Below are 21,919 nucleotides of genomic sequence, written 5' to 3'. Positions count from 1 at the left end.
CTAGTAGCATGCCAAAGTTTGTGCTATTGCCATTGAGAATGCATTGGGCGTTTAAGTTAAATAACTCAGAAACTACAAAACATTTCAAAGTAAAAAGTTCCAGCATGTGTCTCCACAGTAAGCTGAATTATAAAACGTGTGAATGGAGTTTCTAAGTGAAAGTGATTTTTTGACGTGCCACTATCTGCCATTGAGCCCCATTATAACTTTCTCAAATTTGAAAGCACTATATTTCTAAAACTATGAAACATTTCAAAGATTCCTTTTCAGGCAAACATGTCCACCGTCAGATGAACCTAAATACGTTTGAATGGGGTTTCTAGGTGTAAGTATGTAGGACTAGTAGCATGCCAAAGTTTGTGCTATTGCCATTGAGAATGCATTGGGCGTTTAAGTTAAATAACTCAGAAACTACAAAACATTTCAAAGTAAAAAGTTCCAGCATGTGTCTCCACAGTAAGCTGAATTATAAATAGTGTGAATGGAGTTTCTAGGTGAAAGTGATTTTTTGACATGCTTCTATCTGCTATTGAGCCCCATTATACATTTCTCAAATTTGAAAGCACTATATTTCTAAAACTATGAAACATTTCAAAGATTCCTTTTCAGGCAAACATGTCCACCGCAAGATGAACCTAAATAGGTTTGAATGGGGTTTCTAGGTGTAAGTATGTAGGACTAGTAGCATGCCAAAGTTTGTGCTATTGCCATTGAGAATGCATTGGGCGTTTAAGTTAAATAACTCAGAAACTACAAAACATTTCAAAGTAAAAAGTTCCAGCATGTGTCTCCACAGTAAGCTGAATTATAAATAGTGTGAATGGAGTTTCTAGGTGAAAGTGATTTTTTGACATGCTTCTATCTGCTATTGAGCCCCATTATACATTTCTCAAATTTGAAAGCACTATATTTCTAAAACTATGAAACATTTCAAAGATTCCTTTTCAGGCAAACATGTCCACCGCAAGATGAACCTAAATAGGTTTGAATGGGGTTTCTAGGTGTAAGTATGTAGGACTAGTAGCATGCCAAAGTTTGTGCTATTGCCATTGAGAATGCATTGGGCGTTTAAGTTAAATAACTCAGAAACTACAAAACATTTCAAAGTAAAAAGTTCCAGCATGTGTCTCCACAGTAAGCTGAATTATAAAACGTGTGAATGGAGTTTCTAGGTGAAAGTGATTTTTTGACATGCCACTATCTGCCATTGAGCCCCATTATAACTTTCTCAAATTTGAAAGCACTATATTTCTAAAACTATGAAACATTTCAAAGATTCCTTTTCAGGCAAACATGTCCACCGTAAGATGAACCTAAATAGGTTTGAATGGGGTTTCTAGGTGTAAGTATGTAGGACTAGTAGCATGCCAAAGTTTGTGCTATTGCCATTGAGAATGCATTGGGCGTTTAAGTTAAATAACTCAGAAACTACAAAACATTTTAAAGTAAAAAGTTCCAGCATGTGTCTCCACAGTAAGCTGGATTATAAAACGTGTGAATGGAGTTTCTAGGTGAAAGTGAATTTTTTTGACATGCCACTATCTGGCATTGAGCCCCATTATAACTTTCTCAAATTTGAAAGCACTATATTTCTAAAACTATGAAACATTTCAAAGATTCCTTTTCAGGCAAACATGTCCACCGTAAAATGAACCTAAATAGGTTTGAATGGGGTTTCTAGGTGTAAGTATGTAGGACTAGTAGCATGCCAAAGTTTGTGCTATTGCCATTGAGAATGCATTGGGCGTTTAAGTTAAATAACTCAGAAACTGTAGCGGACCGGCTGGATAATAATTGGGTAAAGCCGACTGATGAGTTTGACGTTTCTCTTTATTCAGAACCCAACGTAGAAACTGGAAAAATGACATAACATACATAGGCTACATCAATATACTGTAACATTCCATAATCAAAAGGCATAATATACATATTCCATAACATCCATGAGCATAATATACATCACAAAACTATACGATATTTAATCCATCACATCAACATGCAATATAGAAATAAATAACCCTCAGACAATACATACAACAATAAGACTAATTACCAATATCCCTCATACAAGATTGACCAACAATAAAAGTATCACCTTTTTCCCCTTTCCAGCTCGGTGCTAAAGTGGCTTGTGCAAAACTGTTCTGTTCCAGGGCTCGTTTGGGCCATCCGTCCTTCCTTTGCGGTCTGACCGTCCGTCCGTCCGTCCTTCCCTTCCTCAAATAAACTTCTCCATGTTTGCCATTCCTCTCTTGTGGCAAATCTGGCAATATCTGTTCCTCAACCAGCGAGGTGGGCAAGTGACAGTTTTATGAGCTAATGCCTCCTTCTAGCCCCATACTGGGTGTCAGCACCACACAGGTGATCTTGATCTGTGTAATCAGTACCAGTTTGTGCAGGAAACAATCAAAATAAGGCCTGAGACCTGACATTTGGACAGAAAGCCTTTCAAAATAAAAGCCTTAGGGACAACACATTGTGACAATTGGAACCCTCCATTGTGGGTCCGTTACACTCCCACCAAAATCATAGTGATTTAAAAACTTGGCATAATCACAAAGATTTTTTGTCAATTTACGTGACCCCATACTCATTTAAAATTCTAAATACAATATGTAGGAAGGGGCTGTGCAGTCTGTCTCCCACCTTTCCTCCCACCTTAAATACTCCATCTCCAATGAGAACATGCTCAGCACTGACTTCCGATGAGCATTGACTGATGAGCATAGTGTCTTGGGCCTTGAACCTTCCAGCCTTGGCTGGTTTCCTTTTGGTTTGTTTGGGCAGGGATGCCCGTTCTTCGTCTGGTTGTCGTCGTCCTTGTTGCAGTGGTGCTCCTCTAGCTGCTCGTGTCGCTAATAAAGCAGTCAGGGTGTCTTCCTTGGCAGCCACTGCTTTGGGGGCCTGGCCCTCAGCTTGAACTTGATTCTGAGGGATGGCATGAGGCTCGGCCCCTCCGACCTGCAGAACACCAGCGCCAACTGAATCCCCTGGCCTCTTGGGATCTGAGGCTACGGCCGTTGCACCCTGCTGGGCTGAGTCTTTGGGCTTCACTGCTGCCACTCCCTCATTCACCTCCAGCTGTTCCTCGATGCCCTTTTCCTCTTTGCGATCCGGAGCACCCGACCTAGCTGTTGTGTCTGGCAGTGGTGGATCTCCTTTTGTTGCTCCTCTGACAGCCAGGAGCGTCCTCTGCTGCTCCCGCTCCTGTGCGGCAGCCTCGAGCTTCCTCTGCTGCTCCCGCTCCTGTGCGGCAGCCTGGAGCTTCCTCTGCTGCTCCCGCTCCTGTGCGGCAGCCTCGAGCTTCCTCTGCTGCTCCCGCTCCTGTGCGGCAGCCTCGAGCTTCCTCTGCTGCTCCCGCTCCTGTGCGGCAGCCTGGAGCTTCCTCTGCTGCTCCCGCTCCTGTGCGGCAGCCTGGAGCTTCCTTTGCTGCTCCCGCTCCTGTGCGACAGCCTGGAGCTTCCTCTGCTGCTCCCGCTCCTGTGCGGCAGCCTGGAGCTTCCTCTGCTGCTCCCGCTCCTGTGCGGCAGCCTGGAGCTTCCTCTGCTGCTCCCGCTCCTGTGCGGCAGCCTGGAGCTTCCTCTGCTGCTCCCGCTCCTGTGCGGCAGCCTGGAGCTTCCTCTGCTGCTCCCGTTCAGCTTCAATCTGCTCCTCCCGTTCATCTTCAATCTGCTCTGATAAACTCCTCCCCTGCCTCTTCCTGGCACGCTCCACTGCCACAGATGCAGAGTGATAGCTACTCTTGGTACCAACGTGTGATGAAGTCCCAAAAAGATAGTGAAAAGGATCATGGCCAAGCAGTTCATAAAAACAATCCTGCATCCCCGTTCCAAATTCATTATCAACAATTCTTTCAAAAAGAACTTCAAAAATGTCCTTCGATATAAATTTACAAGCATTTACTCTTCTTCTCACATATTCATAATCATCTGGGGTGCCATGTTTAAAGATGTCAGAGTAGAGTTTCGAAATATCCTTACACTTAACCAAAGTGTCAAGGACATGTCCTGGGTCGCTCTCAGCAATGTTGGCCTTTAACTGTGTCTTTGTGATCCATGCAATAGCCTTCCACTGGTCATACATAGATAGAAGCCTCTCTACCTTATCCTCAACAAATTCTAGATCTGCATTGTCATCTGACTCATTCACCATCATGCTAATGTCTGCCATTTTGGATTAGATTTCAAATAAAATGTAAAAACAGGCTATGGGTGTGACTGAAAATAAAGACCTTGAATATAATAACCATAAATAAATGCAACACAAAAACAAATATGGACCTTAAATCACTGTATTACAATCTCACTGTAAAACACCATAATCTTTGCATATAAACCATTAACTGAAATTAAATTCAAGAACCCTTATATACAATATGTCCATATATGTTCCGTCTCCTGACAGTGTAATGTTCTGTCCTGCAGTTGTAGTGTTTGTGTTAATGTAACCGTTCACCAGATTCATTTGACTGTCCGATGTGTTGCAGGCCTGATGGCATAGTTTGAGCTCCAGTGTAGATGAGTGGTGAAGAGTTGCAGTCCTTGGGTAAAGTTTCTACTGTAGCGGACCGGCTGGATAATAATTGGGTAAAGCCGACTGATGAGTTTGACGTTTCTCTTTATTCAGAACCCAACGTAGAAACTGGAAAAATGACATAACATACATAGGCTACATCAATATACTGTAACATTCCATAATCAAAAGGCATAATATACATATTCCATAACATCCATGAGCATAATATACATCACAAAACTATACGATATTTAATCCATCACATCAACATGCAATATAGAAATAAATAACCCTCAGACAATACATACAACAATAAGACTAATTACCAATATCCCTCATACAAGATTGACCAACAATAAAAGTATCACCTTTTTCCCCTTTCCAGCTCGGTGCTAAAGTGGCTTGTGCAAAACTGTTCTGTTCCAGGGCTCGTTTGGGCCATCCGTCCTTCCTTTGCGGTCTGACCGTCCGTCCGTCCGTCCTTCCCTTCCTCAAATAAACTTCTCCATGTTTGCCATTCCTCTCTTGTGGCAAATCTGGCAATATCTGTTCCTCAACCAGCGAGGTGGGCAAGTGACAGTTTTATGAGCTAATGCCTCCTTCTAGCCCCATACTGGGTGTCAGCACCACACAGGTGATCTTGATCTGTGTAATCAGTACCAGTTTGTGCAGGAAACAATCAAAATAAGGCCTGAGACCTGACATTTGGACAGAAAGCCTTTCAAAATAAAAGCCTTAGGGACAACACATTGTGACAATTGGAACCCTCCATTGTGGGTCCGTTACAGAAACTACAAAACATTTCAAAGTAAAAAGTTCCAGCATGTGTCTCCACAGTAAGCTGAATTATAAAACGTGTGAATGGAGTTTCTAAGTGAAAGTGATTTTTTGACGTGCCACTATCTGCCATTGAGCCCCATTATAACTTTCTCAAATTTGAAAGCACTATATTTCTAAAACTATGAAACATTTCAAAGATTCCTTTTCAGGCAAACATGTCCACCGTAAAATGAACCTAAATAGGTTTGAATGGGGTTTCTAGGTGTAAGTATGTAGGACTAGTAGCATGCCAAAGTTTGTGCTATTGCCATTGAGAATGCATTGGGCGTTTAAGTTAAATAACTCAGAAACTACAAAACATTTCAAAGTAAAAAGTTCCAGCATGTGTCTCCACAGTAAGCTGAATTATAAATAGTGTGAATGGAGTTTCTAGGTGAAAGTGATTTTTTGACATGCTTCTATCTGCTATTGAGCCCCATTATACATTTCTCAAATTTGAAAGCACTATATTTCTAAAACTATGAAACATTTCAAAGATTCCTTTTCAGGCAAACATGTCCACCGCAAGATGAACCTAAATAGGTTTGAATGGGGTTTCTAGGTGTAAGTATGTAGGACTAGTAGCATGCCAAAGTTTGTGCTATTGCCATTGAGAATGCATTGGGCGTTTAAGTTAAATAACTCAGAAACTACAAAACATTTCAAAGTAAAAAGTTCCAGCATGTGTCTCCACAGTAAGCTGAATTATAAAACGTGTGAATGGAGTTTCTAGGTGAAAGTGATTTTTTGACATGCCACTATCTGCCATTGAGCCCCATTATAACTTTCTCAAATTTGAAAGCACTATATTTCTAAAACTATGAAACATTTCAAAGATTCCTTTTCAGGCAAACATGTCCACCGTAAGATGAACCTAAATAGGTTTGAATGGGGTTTCTAGGTGTAAGTATGTAGGACTAGTAGCATGCCAAAGTTTGTGCTATTGCCATTGAGAATGCATTGGGCGTTTAAGTTAAATAACTCAGAAACTACAAAACATTTTAAAGTAAAAAGTTCCAGCATGTGTCTCCACAGTAAGCTGGATTATAAAACGTGTGAATGGAGTTTCTAGGTGAAAGTGATTTTTTTTGACATGCCACTATCTGGCATTGAGCCCCATTATAACTTTCTCAAATTTGAAAGCACTATATTTCTAAAACTATGAAACATTTCAAAGATTCCTTTTCAGGCAAACATGTCCACCGTAAAATGAACCTAAATAGGTTTGAATGGGGTTTCTAGGTGTAAGTATGTAGGACTAGTAGCATGCCAAAGTTTGTGCTATTGCCATTGAGAATGCATTGGGCGTTTAAGTTAAATAACTCAGAAACTACAAAACATTTCAAAGTAAAAAGTTCCAGCATGTGTCTCCACAGTAAACTGGATTATAAAACGTGTGAATGGAGTTTCTAGGTGAAAGTGATTTTTGACGTGCCACCATCTGCCATTATACATTTCTCACATTTAAAGCACTATATTTCTAAAACTATGAAACATTTCAAAGATTCCTTTTCAGGCAAACATGTCCACCATAAGATGAACCTATATAGGTTTGAATGGGGTTTCTAGGTGTAAGTATGTAGGACTAGTAGCATGCCAAAGTTTGTGCTATTGCCATTGAGAATGCATTGGCCCCCAGCCAGCATTCAACAGAATACACAGTCAACTTGAGAATGACATTATAATGGCTTTATTTGTGTTTGTCCAGAGCCTTCTCACCAAAACAAAGTGTGAAAAAATAAATACCCGCTGTGTTACATATGGCATGGTTCCAAGTCTGTTTTTCAACTTGTGTTTCTTACTTTTGTATGCAATCAAAATAAATGCTAAAGGCAACATACAGACTGTATATTATGTAGGAACACAGTAAACACATGACGTGAACTGATGAAAAGAAGAAAAAACTTAAAAGAAGCGCATGACTAGCCTCCGCTGGCTTGGGATCAGATGCCTGACCTTATGACCAGCCTCAGACATGCTCTCTGGGAGAGAGCATGTCTCACCCCTCATAACCCAGGGGTTCTCAACATTGGGGTCGCCAACAAAGACAAAAACATAAAATAAGACTAACTACATCACCAGATGATATCTAGAGACACATCCAAGCTCCACAGAATTACTGTGACTTTCATGTGTCATTTGAACCATCAAATTATAGCCATGTAAAGATAGTGATATCATACTGATCTATAGATATAGTTATATTCCATCCATAGATAGTTACCGCATATCAAACCAAATGCTTTTCTCTCTAGCATCTTGCCATGTTTAGGAGACATATTATGGTGAACAAAATGTCCCAAATTAACATACAGCTAATGTATTGGTATCAAAAATACCACAATTGTTTCATAATCATAATAAACACATGATTACCCAAAGTGAAACAACAAAAATAAAATACACAGAATTAAATCCAAATCTTCCTAAAAAAAAAAGACAATATAAATAACATCTTACTTTCTATGGTCAAATCAAAAGTTGATACAATCATTTCCAAACGGTGTTACATTCTTAGACCCAACTCCCACAGTTTCTTCCTTATAAAGTCAAGAACCATCAAACCACACAGATTAACTTCAAATACATGAGGACAGCTTGATCACAAATCAAATACACGTTTTCAACAGCAAAGGAACAGAAAACATACCCCACTATATGAAAAATAACACCAGGCAGGGAAATCTTACGGTCATCACGTTTCACCAGAGCTTTCTTACTGTCTGTCTCTCCTACAACCGTCTGTCTCTCCGCTTGACTGTCTTCTCCTACACGTCTCATACTGAACTGCCTCAGCTTTCCTACTGTCTGTCTCTCCTACACTGTCTCCCTCTCTCAGCTTTCCTACAGTCTGTCTCTCCTACACTGTATCCCTCTCAGCTTTCCTACAGTCTGTCTCTCCTACACTGTCTCCCTCTCAGCTTTCCTACAGTCTGTCTCTCCTACACTGTCTCCCTCTCAGCTTTCCTACAGTCTGTCTCTCCTACACTGTCTCCCTCTCAGCTTTCCTACAGTCTGTCTCTCCTACACTGTATCCCTCTCTCAGCGTTCCTACTGTCTCTCCTACACTGTCTCCCTCTCAGCTTTCCTACAGTCTGTCTCTCCTACACTGTCTCCCTCTCAGCTTTCCTACAGTCTGTCTCTCCTACACTGTCTCCCTCTCAGCTTTCCTACAGTCTGTCTCTCCTACACTGTCTCCCTCTCAGCTTTCCTACAGTCTGTCTCTCCTACACTGTCTCCCTATCAGCTTTCCTACAGTCTGTCTCCCTCCCTCTCAGCGTCTAGATTTGTGTCCTGGAATATCCTGGAAAGTGTGCAATGATCACTGAAGACAATAAAGGCTCTATATATATATGATACATAACATTCCAACTCCAAATCAATTGGATTGAATACACTTGTAAATAACAAACAAACAAAACTTCTGTTGTCCGTGTACAGTATATAGTCTTTGCCATAATACTACTACTAGTAGTAAGTACCTTCCTGTGTCCACATCATAATTATTGTGCATAATTGTGAAATTGTAAAAAAAACAAAAAAACAAACAGAAGTAGTACCAAGTGAATAGGTCTGTCCCCACAAAAGTCACTCACTCGTGCCAAGTTGTTATCTTGGACTATTCACTTAATTCCGATTCTTCATCACCACACACACACACACACACACACACACACACACACACACACACACACACACACACACACACACACACACACACACACACACACACACACACACACACACACACACACACACACACACACACAGAGCAGTATTGAGGGCTTTTCGGTGGGACACCACAGCTGCCTGTTCGACAAAAGGTGAGCAGGTGGGCTTTCCTGTAGCTATGAGGAAAGTAAATAAGATGTAAATAAGTTATATTAAGAAAGAGAGAGCCTACGGCTGTGCCGTTTGTAAATGAGCAAAGAGAGACCCTACGAGTGTGCTGTTTGTGTGTGGAACGAGCTTCTACATTTTCTTTCTTGCCTTGATCTCAGTATGAATGTTTGCCACAGAAGTTGGTGGTGTTTTTTGTTGTCTTTACTTGAGGCTCAGAGAAGTAATGTGAGTCACATGCATCATGGGTGCATCACCAGCAGAGGGCGTACAGGTATGTGATCAACGTGTCTTTGTAACAGTGAGCCACAGCAGACCCTCGTCTTATCCACTTCAAACCCCAGCCTCAATATAAAAAAGATTGGCGATCTACAAACTCATGACCGGTTGTGAGGGGTCATTATTAAGCCATTATTATCATTAACCCCAACTTCAATATTATCCAAAAATAGCAGATCTACAAAGTGGTCATTCTTGAACCCCGGGACCCATGTTTGGGTCGCGGACCAATTTTTATGGATTGTGTATAACCGAGATCTACTATACTTATAGGGGACCGTCAGAGGAGTCTATAAGGGCTCGTATTCGGGGAGGCCTTATAGCCTAAGGATCTGTATTTCGTCTTAGGAGCTGGGGAGGGGACAGAGCTGGTCATGTTTGAGTCTAAAGCCTGTCTCTAGATACCTCCTTTCTTATATTCTTTGCCATACTTTATAGGGTGACGTGACGTCATGGCCTTCCATGAGCAACAGATTGCGAGTAAATAACTCCCCCCCTTTTTTGTTTCCTACAAAATAAATATATTATTTCAAAATATATATTTTTTAAAAACCCAGTAAAAGATAAAAACTTTTCATTAATTAAAAACAATTCCCAACATTTTTCAAAAGGGTTTCATAAATACAATATATATTTTTTTAAATAATTTTCATAAATAAGCTTGTGGATCTGCTATTTTCATCTTTCTAAAACGTTCTGTGCTTGGTTGGGGGCCCAACACTTTTCACCTTATCGAGGCCTCCTTTAGGATGGTGATATTATTAGGAAACAGCCCATTTTGAGGATAACCACAGACAGGCTGGTTTGGGTTGGGTTGCTCGACACCATCCTCCCCCCCAGTGGAATGACCTCTCAGTCACCACTGAGGTCAGTGGAATGACCTCTCAGTCACCAATGGGGTCAGTGGAATGACCTCTCAGTCACCACTGGGGCCAGTGGAATGACCTCTCAGTCACCACTGGGGTCAGTGGAATGACCTCTCAGTCACCACTGGGGCCAGTGGAATGACCTCTCAGTCACCACTGAGGCCAGTGGAATGACCTCTCAGTCACCACTGAGGCCAGTGGAATGACCTCTCAGTCACCACTGGGGCCAGTGGAATGACCTCTCAGTCACCACTGAGGTCAGTGGAATGACCTCACAGTCACCACTGGGGCCAGTGGAATGACCTCTCAGTCACCACTGAGGTCAGTGGAATGACCTCTCAGTCACCACTGAGGCCAGTGGAATGACCTCTCAGTCACCACTGGGGCCAGTGGAATGACCTCTCAGTCACCACTGGGGCCAGTGGAATGACCTCTCAGTCACCACTGAGGCCAGTGGAATGACCTCTCAGTCACCACTGGGGTCAGTGGAATGACCTCTCAGTCACCACTGGGGCCAGTGGAATGACCTCTCAGTCACCACTGAGGCCAGTGGAATGACCTCTCAGTCACCACTGAGGCCAGTGGAATGACCTCTCAGTCACCACTGGGGCCAGTGGAATGACCTCTCAATCACCACTGGGGCCACAGGCAGCCGTCGTGTCCCATCTGATAGAAAAAGCCATCATTTTATTTTCCCATGACGTCATTGTCGGATGAAAACCTTTGCCAGTTACATTTCAGAACATGGAGTTCCAAATGGATCCAATGTAGTTATTATTTAGTCATAAGGTCTTGTTAATACTTACTGCATTGGTTTAATACTTATAATAAAACCCACACACTCAACCATTACTCAACCAGGTGTCCCTATTTTGTGCACGTCACTATACAAATTAAAATATAGCGGAAATAGGCGATCTGCGCGCTCACAGCGCGTCACGATTGTGGCACGTTTGTTGAGTGTGGAGATCGCTTATAGACCAGCACATTTTGCTACGTTTGCACGACACTGTCATGCGATGAAGCATAACATAGGGCATTCATTTATATAAACACACATTACAACATGAAATATGGAGGTTTGTGTCAGACAGCAACGATTTTTCACCAATGCCGTCAGCATTGGTGCACTTCTCGACACTTTGTGGTTGGTTGCAAGGAGTTGCAGGGAGAATCGTCAGCGGATTCGACCGTTATCTCTGCATTGGAACGGTGAAATCATCCGTTATCAGCATGTTTGAATGGTGCCAAAATGTCCATACTGGCATCCTCACCACATAGCCTGGTCAAGGTTTCCCCCTGGTGGACGTGTCATTTCCAAATATTGTCGGTGCATGGAACTACTAATATATACTATTCTCTGCCTATCAGGACGTAACTCGGACGGCGCTGAGTCGGGTCTGGTGGCCTTCGCAACGCTTGGCACGGCGACTCGCTCGGCTAGCGTAGCTCATGGCCACCAGACACGAAGCGCCTCCATCAGGACATCAGTGATAATGACAATGCTACAATCGCAGATAATGACATACTGAACAGTGAGGATGCCAGTATGGACATTTTGGCACCATTCAAACGTGCTGATAACGGATGATTTCGCCGATTCAATACATGATACCAGTCGAATGGGGTGGAATCGTTGGGTGTGGTTTGGGCTTAAATGACGGCAATGACAGGCTCTTTGACAGTACCCCCCCTCCCCCCCGTGAAGATGGAGCCATTGTTTCTAAACACAAGAGTACGTTTCACAAGCGGAGAAGGGACACCGCAGGACGTGTTCTGCTCTGCGCGTGGACAGGAAGGAGGCGAAGGTGTCGTTTAGACCGTGGCGGCGTTCTGCTGTAGCGTGTCGTCGTCCTCCTCGTCCACGCTCAGGTCCAGACGAAGGTTGTCCAGGGTCTGCCTCATCAGGGCGGACTCCTTACGCCTGCAAAGGACCAGCAAAAAACAACGTTAAAGCCAGGCACGTGCACACATAGACATCAAAGGTGGGGCTTCAGCCCCCGCATGCCCTTGGCTTTTACCCGTCTGTTTAACCCATTCTGACCTGAGATCAGATTATAAAAACGTCTTCTACATCCTGACAGTTTTCTGAAAAAGCTATGTTTCTATGTCAGTGGTTCTTCAATTTTTCAAAAATAGCAGACCTACAAGCTCGTAGCGCGCCACTCGGTGGCGCGCTATGAGCTTGTAGATCTGCTATTTTTCAATAGCTAAAGCATAACATAGTGCTAACACCTAAAGGGGTTCCCGCCCAAAATGGGATAAAACAACTGCTCTATCCAGACCATGAATGCAGCATTTACTATGGTGAAAGAAATGCAAATGCCCTCCCTCTCCTTTCCATGCCATAACGCGAGAATAATTTTTTTCTGAACTCTCCTGATCTTGAACGCAGCATTTTGCGGTGAAAGAATTTGTTTAGGAATCCATGTCATCTCCGCATCTCCAGTAGCCAACGAGTGTGGGGTCACGCCCGGAAAAAAGCAGATCTACAAGCTCTCAACGCGTCACAGTGCGATGGCGAAAGGGCCTTTCTGTGTGGAGTTTGCATGTTCTCCCTGTGTCCCCTAGGGTTTTTACTGCAAAAAACATGCAGTAATCCTTGTCTCTAAACTATACCTCCCCCTGGCCAGCCGGGGCGCCTGATGGAGGGGAAAGGAACTGGTCGGAATAACGTGTTCGTTCCACGCGCTACGTTCAACCGGGGAAACTCTCCCTGTTCACGTGAAAAGAAGCAGCTTGGACTACTACTTGGCCTCACCCCCAAACCCACCTCACCCCTGCCCACTTTGACAAGCTGGAATGGCTTAGGGTCGACGACAGAGTACAGCATCTTGCAATGGGTCTGGTCCACAAGATTCGATACACCACCAAGATACCCATGTACCTGTCTAGATACTTCCTTAATGTTAACGAAGTCCACACCCACAACACCAGAGGGAGTGCAACGAACCATGTACAACCCAGATTCGGCACAAATTTTCGCTCCTATGCCACCAAAATGTGGAACGCCCTACCAACAGTCATTAAGACATGCGAATCCCTTGACTCCTTCAAAACCGCTCTCAAAGGGCACCTACGGACGGCTGCAATTCGAAACTGGCCCCCGTAAAATCTGAATCCCCCCCCCCCCCCTTTTTCCCTCACTGTATATGTTTATTTTCCCTTTTTACCTCCATTATGATGAATTCCTGTTCTGTTCTTTGTCTATATAGAAGTGTCTATTTGTACGTCTCTAAATGTTTTGATGAATTGAACATGGTGGACCCTCTTGTAAACAAGTGTAATGCTTAATTGGGTCGTCCACTCACAGTTAACATCCATTGTATTGAGTTTGTGCTTGAAATGTACTGTAATTCTGCAAACTGTTAATACATATTTCAATCAATCAATCAATCAGACTACTCATGCATAGAAGGAAGCATGAGGTCAGTCTGCTGCCCCCCCCCCCCCCCCAGGTTGGCAGAGGAAGTGTAGCGCCCAGGATGACATTAGGATTAGATAATTGACACTAGGTGAAAAAATCATGGTAAAAACTATTAACCCATTTTGGGCGGGAACCCCTTTTGGTGTTAGCATTATGTTATGCTTTAGCTATTGAAAAATAGCAGATCTACAAGCTTGTAGGTCTGCTATGTTTGAAAAATCAAAGAACGACTGACATAGAAACATAGCAGGGCGGCGGTGGCTCAGGGGTGGAGTGGCTGGATCGTAACCGCAAGGTTGCCTGTTCGAACCCGGGCTCCCCCAGAGTTAGTGTCGAAGTGTCCTTGAGCAAGACACTGAACCCCAAATTGCTCCCGATGTGCTGGCTAGTGCCTTGCATGGTTTCTGCCTCCATCGGTGTATGAATGTGTGTGTGAATGGGTGAATTGATGCACAATCAATGTAAAAGCGCCTTGGATAAAGGCGCTATATAAATTTACCATTTACCATTTTATAGCTTTTTCAGAAAACTGTCAGGATGTAGAAGACGTTTTTTAGAATCTGATCTCAGGTCAAAAAACAAAACAAAAAATAATCTTACTTCATCTGGAGGTGCTGGTCCAGTAGCTGTCTCTGCAGTCTCCCAGACGTCTCTCTCTCCTCAGAGAGCTCCCTCTGGGTGTGTCTGTACTGGGCCTCCTTCCGGCTCGTCTCCTCCTCGGCCTCGTTCAGCTGCCGCTTCAGAGCGCGCATCCTCTGGGTCAACTGCGTGGGAGCGGAGCACAGCGCAGCACGGCACCAGGGTTGATATTTGGACAGCGACATTTTGATTTAAGAGTTGTCAGTCATGGTATCTTCGAATAGTTTTCGTTTGGTTTTAGTCACATTTTACCCCCGAATGTTTTAGCGTTGGGTCTAGTTTTTTGAGGGCCGCAAGCCCTAGCATTATGTTATGCTTTAGCTATTGAAAAATAGCAGATCTACAAGCTCATAGCGCGCCACCGAGTGGCGCGCTACGAGCTTGTAGGTCTGCTATTTTTGAGAAATCGAAGAACGACTGACATAGAAACATAGCTATTAGTGTAGATGTCCGTCCATTGACAATGGATGGAGAATTTACATCATATGTGTTATGTACTGGTCCACTAGTCCCTTCCTAAAATTTTAGTCTAGTTTTTTAATTTGTTGAGACAATTGTCAATATATTTAGTCTTAGATAAAAAGAGAGGATCCGGGCACTCAAAGTTAAAAACGAGGAAAGCCTTTATTTTTCATTCAATAAAGGCTTTCCTCATTTCGACCTTGTTGGTCGAAACATGTTGGCGGTTCAAAAAATGTGCACAAATGTTTTAAAAAGAGTAAGCCAAGAAGAGGGACCTGCATCTGCATCTTATGAAATATGCATATGAAGAGAAAAATACTATGCTTTGGTGAGACAAATCTATAACTGTCCTCTATCGCCCTCTAGTGAGAATCTGTATATAATGACATGGTGTGTGTGTGTGTGTGTGTGTGTGTGTGTGTGTGTGTGTGTGTGTGTGTGTGTGTGTGTGCGTGCGTGCGTGCGTGCGTGCGTGCGTGCGTGCGTGCGTGCGTGCGTGCGTGGTTGTGTGGTTGCGTGCGTGTGTGGCTGCGTGCGTGTGTGGCTGCGTGCATGCATGCGTGCGTGCGTGCGTGCGTGCGTGCGTGCGTGCGTGCGTGCGTGCGTGGCTGCGTGCGTGCGTGTGTGCGTGCGTTACCAGGTCTTTCTGTTCAGTAGATATCCTGTGTTCCTCCTCCAGTTGGTCAGACAGTTCATTAATCTTTCTCTCCAGTTTGCTGACGGTGTTGTTCAGAGCGGCCTTGTTCCTGAAATACACTTCTCTTTAACAACCTTTTACACTGGACTAGCACCATATCCCTCTTTAACAACCTTTTACACTGGACTAGCACCATATCCCTCTTTATTACATGGCTTGGTTGAATGCTTGATTCTGATTGGTCAATCGCTTAATTCAGCGGTGAGTTATCTCATGATAATGACCGCTCCGCTGTATAATGACCGCTGCCTAATCAAACCCTCTGAGCACCACCAGCTGCGCGGCTGCGCCCCGCTTGATTTACTGCCGTTTCCAACATAACAGCCATGTAAACACACACACTAGTGACACACAATGTCATTTACAGCTAAACATTGCTCTTAAAAATGTTTTTGAAAACATTTGAGCGAGAAATAGACGAAGCAGGACCCGAAAATGGATTCTATTTGATCAACTCACTTCCTTGTTTTCCGACAGTGCTGCAGCCCTGCAGCTGGGCAGACGCAGCCAGCGCGAACTTATGGAATACTTTTTTTGTTGTGTTTTGGGTCAATGTATTCATTTATGTTAGTTAGCCATGTAATAAGCGGGATAATATCTGGCTAGGTGGTCATTGTCGGGATATAATTCACCTTCAGGGAGTGTAACCACCTCGGCTTCGCCTCGGTGATTAAACTCCCTGTCGGTGAATTATCTCCCGACAATGACCACCTAGCCAGATATTATCCCTTACTTAACAACCATTTACACTGGACTAGCACCATATCCCTCTTTAACAACCTTTTACACTGGACTATAGCACCATATTCCTCTTTAACAACCTTTTACACTGGACTAGCACCATATTCCTCTTTAACAACCTTTTACACTGGACTAGCAACATATTCCTCTTTAACAACCTTTTACACTGGACTAGTAACATATTCCTCTTTAACAACCTTTTACACTGGACTAGCACCATATTCCTCTTTAACAACCTTTTACACTGGACTAGTAACATATTCCGAGATGCAACACGTTCTGAGCTTGTTATGAATGTGTCACAGTCACAGACTTTGCCTGTCTAGGTGTTGTTATTTCTATGTTGTGTTTTTGTTGTAATTGTTTTGGTTCTATTATGTTCTTGTGTTCCCCAGCTGTATCTCATGTGTAATCAGCCCTCATCATCATCATGTGTATATCAGTCCTTGTCGGATCATTGTTTTTTGTGTTGCATCCTTGTCTGTAAGGTCTAATGTCCGCCTGTATTAAACTCACAAACATGGGTTTTGCACATATAGAGCGTCTCAGTCCTGCCCCCTTTCATGACAACGACAGGCCCGGAAAATAATTCCCCATTAATTTTTCCCATAGTGTTTATTTAAAGACCTTTTAAGCCTCGAACAAAGCCAACTATTGTGACAAATCATGACAATAAACACAACATTTTGGACCGATCATATAATTAGAAAGAAGAAAAAAAGGAAAGGGTACAACACTTTTTGTTTTTGTTTTTCTTCTTTCTACTTATTAAATAAATAAACACAATGTTTTGGGCCGATCAAATTTTGATCGGCCCAAAACATTGTGTTTCTGGTCATGATTTGTCACAACAAGAGTTGGCTTTGTCCGAGGCTTAAAGGACCACTTCACCACTTTTCAACCTATCTTCATATAATAGGTCCTCACTAATAATCATGAAAAAATGGCGCAAATGTTTTTCTACTCGGTCTGTGTCTCATAAGAGGGCTGTGGGCAGTTCAGAAACCGTCTTCCAGTGACATCATCGATGGGGAATACAAGCTAATAGGAACTGCAGGCTTTCTAGTCCTGAAAAGTTGCAATGCGAAAATGGAAGCCATCGTTCTCACGATAATGAAAATCTAAACATTTTTGTAAAAAAATCTTGTTTAAAAAAGATGATGATGTCACTGGAAGACAGTTTCTAAACTGCCCACAGCCCTCATATGAGACACAGACTGAGTAGAAAAGAATTGTGCCATTTTATCATGATTATTAGTGAGGACCTATTATATGAAGATAGGTTGAAAAGTGGTGAAGTGGTCCTTTAAAAGGTCTTTAAATAAATACTTTTTGAAACGTCTATGGGAAAAATGAATGTGAAATTCTTTTCCGGGCCTGTCGTGGTCATGAAAGGGGGCAGGACTGTGACGCTCTACTCTGCCTGGCTGCCCTGCCATTATGGAGACTACGTTATGGAGACTACGTTATGGAGACTACGTTATGGAGACTACGTTATGGAGACTACGTTGTGGAGACTACGTTATGGAGACTACGTTATGGAGACTACGTTATGGAGACTACGTTATGGAGACGATCACCCACCTCTCCTCAGTGCGGAGGACGTTCTCCAGCTCCTTGACTCTGCTCTCCGTCCTGGAGATCACGTCCTCCTGGACCCTGGACGTCTGGAGCTCGTCCACCTCCACACGCAACTCACGGATCTGTGCACGGGGGTGACCAGATGGACACAGTGGTTATCAAACTTTATAATGTCAAGAACCCCCCCCACCCCCACCACCATTTGAGACAATCTATAATATAAAATCCTAATTCTGAGAGTGTAGAAAATAGAACCAAGTGTACACTACGTCGTATGTCTATTTGGTTTTATCTGTACGCTCTCGGAGTTGCAGTCCACGCACGCACGCACGCACGCACGCACGCACGCACGCACGCACGCACGCACGCACGCACGCACGCACACGCACACGCGCACGCACACGCACACGCACACGCACACGCACACGCACACGCACACGCACACACACACACACACACACACACACACACACACACACAGAGTGTGCGTAGACTGCGTACCTGTCTCTCCAGTATGACTTTCTCACAGTCCAGCTGTTCATTGAGATCCTTCTCCTGAATCAGCTTCAACTGTAACTGTTCAGTCTGAAATCAACAAGTCATACATAACAATAGTCAGTCGATGAATCACCAGCATTGTGACCGAAAATATGGAAAAACACATTGTACATTGTCAAGTGTCAGGAGCAAATCTTGCGTCATCATCATCATTTTTATTTTATTTTAATCAACAATTCACCTGTTCAATAGATCTTTTGTGTTTACTGGCCCATCTCTGCTCACTGTCATGAAGCTCCTCCACTTCACTTTCAAGATCAATCATTTTCTCCTGAAAAGGACACACACATTGAACACAGAGGAATCCACCAATGCCTAAATAAACACTTCTTACTTGTCTCCCTGTTTCTCCTACACTCCCTCTCAGCTTTCCTACCGTCTGTCTCTCCTACAATGTCTCTCTCTCAGTTTTATTACGGTCTGTCTGACAGTGTAGGAGACTACACTGTCTGTCCCTCGGCTTTCCTACTGTCTGTCTCTCCTACACTGTCTCCCTCTCAGCTTTCCTACTGTCTGTCTCTCCTACACTGTCTCCCTCTCAGCTTTCCTACTGTCTGTCTCTCCTACACTGTCTCCCTCTCAGCTTTCCTACTGTCTGTCTCTCCTACACTGTCTCTCGGCTTTCCTACTGTCTGTCTCTCCTAATATATTAAATAACTTCTGCGTAGAGGTGCATTGTGACTCATCCCTGTCCTCTTGTTGTGAGAATACAAGGTTATGTTGAAAGGGGACAGATTAACTGTCTTTAGAAATGGCTACATTAACATTATTTATTCATGAGGTTATGGAATTAGTACAACACTGCTTGGAAGGATTAGCATAATTAATACCACATTAACCTTAAATTCTGATGACCACGACCAACTGATTCACCGATTCATTTTAAGTTCATCCCCGTGTGAACGGGGGGGCCTGTGTGCTTTTGGTCTGAAGCAATGGAAATCACTTTGAATTGTTGTTGAAATGTGCTATACACATGAAATAACGTGCCGTGCCTTGTAGTAGTAGGAGAGTACCGGTAGTAGTAGTAGTTATATAAATAGTGGTAGTATCAGTACTAGTAGTAGTAAAAACAGTAGTAGTATCCATTTACAATTTAGGCACACATCAGACGCTCTTATCCAGAGTGTAAGATTGGGCTAAATGTCATAAACCCTGAGTCAACAATTGACAGGGTAAATGGTCAGGTTCAGTAAGTAAAATAATGAAATCCTTCAAAGACCTTCTAAGCAACATTCTATCCATTAACATGCTCAGCATTTGTGGTCACTGCTGGTCAAACAGACAGCAGAGATTGCATGTCTCTCTAAATAAGACGTGAACAAATAACCAACATAGCATGCATTGTATAGCTAGAAAACGTTCGACAAGGAGTGATACAAGGATTAAGGGAGTGCTAGTGGGTGAAGGAGTGCTAGGGAAGTGGTGAGCTTTCAGACTCTGGTGGAACATGGGGAGTGAGTCTGCAGCCCTGACTGCAGGGGGAAAGGTCAGAGTTCATTTCACTGTTTGGGGGAGGCAGGAGCGGCTTTTGGAGTGTTGGCCAGGACAGACATTCTGTGATAGCTGAGCCAACTGAGTGGGAAGGGGAGTAGGGGTGGATCGTATCTTGACGGTATGGGGGGGGTGCCATGCCTTTGATTGCCTGCCTGTGTTCAGTGTTCTGAACTGAGCGTAGGCGGAAAACCGGAAGCCAAGTGAAGGGAACGCAAAGATTTCGGGTTGAAGATCCAGTTCTGGATCAGCTGAATGCCGCCGCACGCTTGGTCTTCAACCTCCCAAAATACCAGTATCAGTAGTAGTAGTTGCGAACGCAGTGAGCACTAACTATGAGGCCTAGCATACTGTCTGTCTGTGTGTGTCACGCTGTAACACCACCCGCCCGCCACCAGAGGGCGCAGCTGTATCACACACACACACACACACACACACACACACACACACACACACACACACACACACACACACACACACACACACACACACACACACACGCAATTTACGAGCTGCGTTCGCGCGTCTTACTTGTTGTATTCGTAGTAGCACTAGTATCAGTAGTAGTATTACCTGTGCCTGTTTAACCTGTTTACTCAGGTCGTCTTTAGCCTGGTTGACTGTCTGCAGCTCCATGTGCAGGTCATCTACGGTTCTGTCGGCTTGCTTCCACTGCAGCTGAATGCGCTCTCTGAGCTGGATCTCCTCCTCCAAGGTCCTCTCCTTGTCGCTCAGCTTCTCAGACACCTGACAAGACACACATAAACATTAAAGACGCATTCCTAGTCTTGAGTGTTGACGTGCCAATGACTTTTGCGCCGTTGGCCATTTAAAAATGGCAGATGTACAAGGCAGCTTGCATAGCGAGTCGATTTGTGCCGCGCCGGAAACCTGTACGAAGCTCCTCCAGGTCACGTCGTGCCGCGCTGCAAGCTTGCACTGTACATGTGCTGTTTTTTGAACATTTTTTGAACAACACAAATCTTCTCTTCTCGGGGAACCCTGGCACAAAAAGGTTTGAGAAGGCCTTTGTAGGATCGTCAGGGGTCATCATCGCCATGTTGGCTTGTGGTGGACATTTTGGACATACAAAATGAGTACACAAAAGTGTTAAAATGGAACCAAATGGACCCGTAGTTCCATTTGAACACTCTCAGAGTTAACCCACTCAGGCCTGACGTCGAAATTAAAAAAAAAAAAATCTTCTACATTTTCTGAAATAAATATTTTCACGATTTTTCAAAAATAGCAGACCTACAAGCTCGTAGCGCACCACTCGGTGGCGCGCTATGAGCTTGTAGATCTGTTGTAATAGTTGTAATATCCTCACCTCTTCCTGCAGTCTGGTGACGACTCCCTGGAGCCTCAGCAGCTCCTGGTCTTTCTCCATCAGGGACTCTTCAAGCTCCTCCATCCTGGTCTGGGCGTCGTCGCGGAGCTTCTGCTGCAGACTCAGCTCTGCCCCTGTCTGGGTGGAAGCCTGCAAGGCCTCTCCTAGCTGGAGGAACAACAGAGACTTTACCCCTGAGTTCACTGACCCTAACCCTGCCTGGGTGGAGGCCTGCAAGGCCTCTCCTAGCTGGAGGAACAACAGAGACTTTACCCCTGAGTTCACTGACCCTAACCCTGCCTGGGTGGAGGCCTGCAAGGCCTCTCCTAGCTGGAGGAACAACAGAGACTTTACCCCTGAGTTCACTCACCCTAACCCTGCCTGGGTGGAGGCCTGCAAGGCCTCTCCTAGCTGGAGGAACAACAGAGACTTTACCCCTGAGTTCACTAACCCTAACCCTGCCTGGGTGGAGGCCTGCAAGGCCTCTCCTAGCTGGAGGAACAACAGAGACTTTACCCCTGAGTTCACTCACCCTAACCCTGCCTGGGTGGAGGCCTGCAAGGCCTCTCCTAGCTGGAGGAACAATAGAGACTTTACCCCTGAGTTCACTCACCCTAACCCTGCCTGGGTGGAGGCCTGCAAGGCCTCTCATAGCTGGAGGAACAATAGAG

At 44.0% G+C, this 21,919-nt stretch overlaps 1 protein-coding gene across 1 annotated transcript in view; it reads right to left on the bottom strand.

Moving 5' to 3' along the window:
* Window positions 1-12,081: 12,081 nt before the first annotated feature.
* Window positions 12,082-21,919, bottom strand: part of LOC306939365 (uncharacterized protein) — a gene marked incomplete at its 5' end in the record, with an annotated part of 61,323 nt that continues 51,485 nt past the window's right edge. Inside the window, 8 exons of the mRNA XM_079523952.1 lie at window positions 12,082-12,243; window positions 14,347-14,510; window positions 15,485-15,593; window positions 17,870-17,988; window positions 18,368-18,451; window positions 18,606-18,695; window positions 20,492-20,665; window positions 21,249-21,416. Coding sequence (XP_079380078.1) covers window positions 12,135-12,243; window positions 14,347-14,510; window positions 15,485-15,593; window positions 17,870-17,988; window positions 18,368-18,451; window positions 18,606-18,695; window positions 20,492-20,665; window positions 21,249-21,416 — 1,017 coding nt within the window. The 3' untranslated portion in view covers window positions 12,082-12,134. The remainder of the gene's footprint in view (window positions 12,244-14,346; window positions 14,511-15,484; window positions 15,594-17,869; window positions 17,989-18,367; window positions 18,452-18,605; window positions 18,696-20,491; window positions 20,666-21,248; window positions 21,417-21,919) is intronic.

This window comes from Electrona antarctica, assembly GCF_951216825.1.
Source record: "Electrona antarctica genome assembly, chromosome: 16".
In the NCBI taxonomy this organism is placed as follows: domain Eukaryota; kingdom Metazoa; phylum Chordata; class Actinopteri; order Myctophiformes; family Myctophidae; genus Electrona; species Electrona antarctica.
Note: the sequence above shows the minus strand (reverse complement) of the source record. Positions and strands in the feature narration are given on the sequence as shown.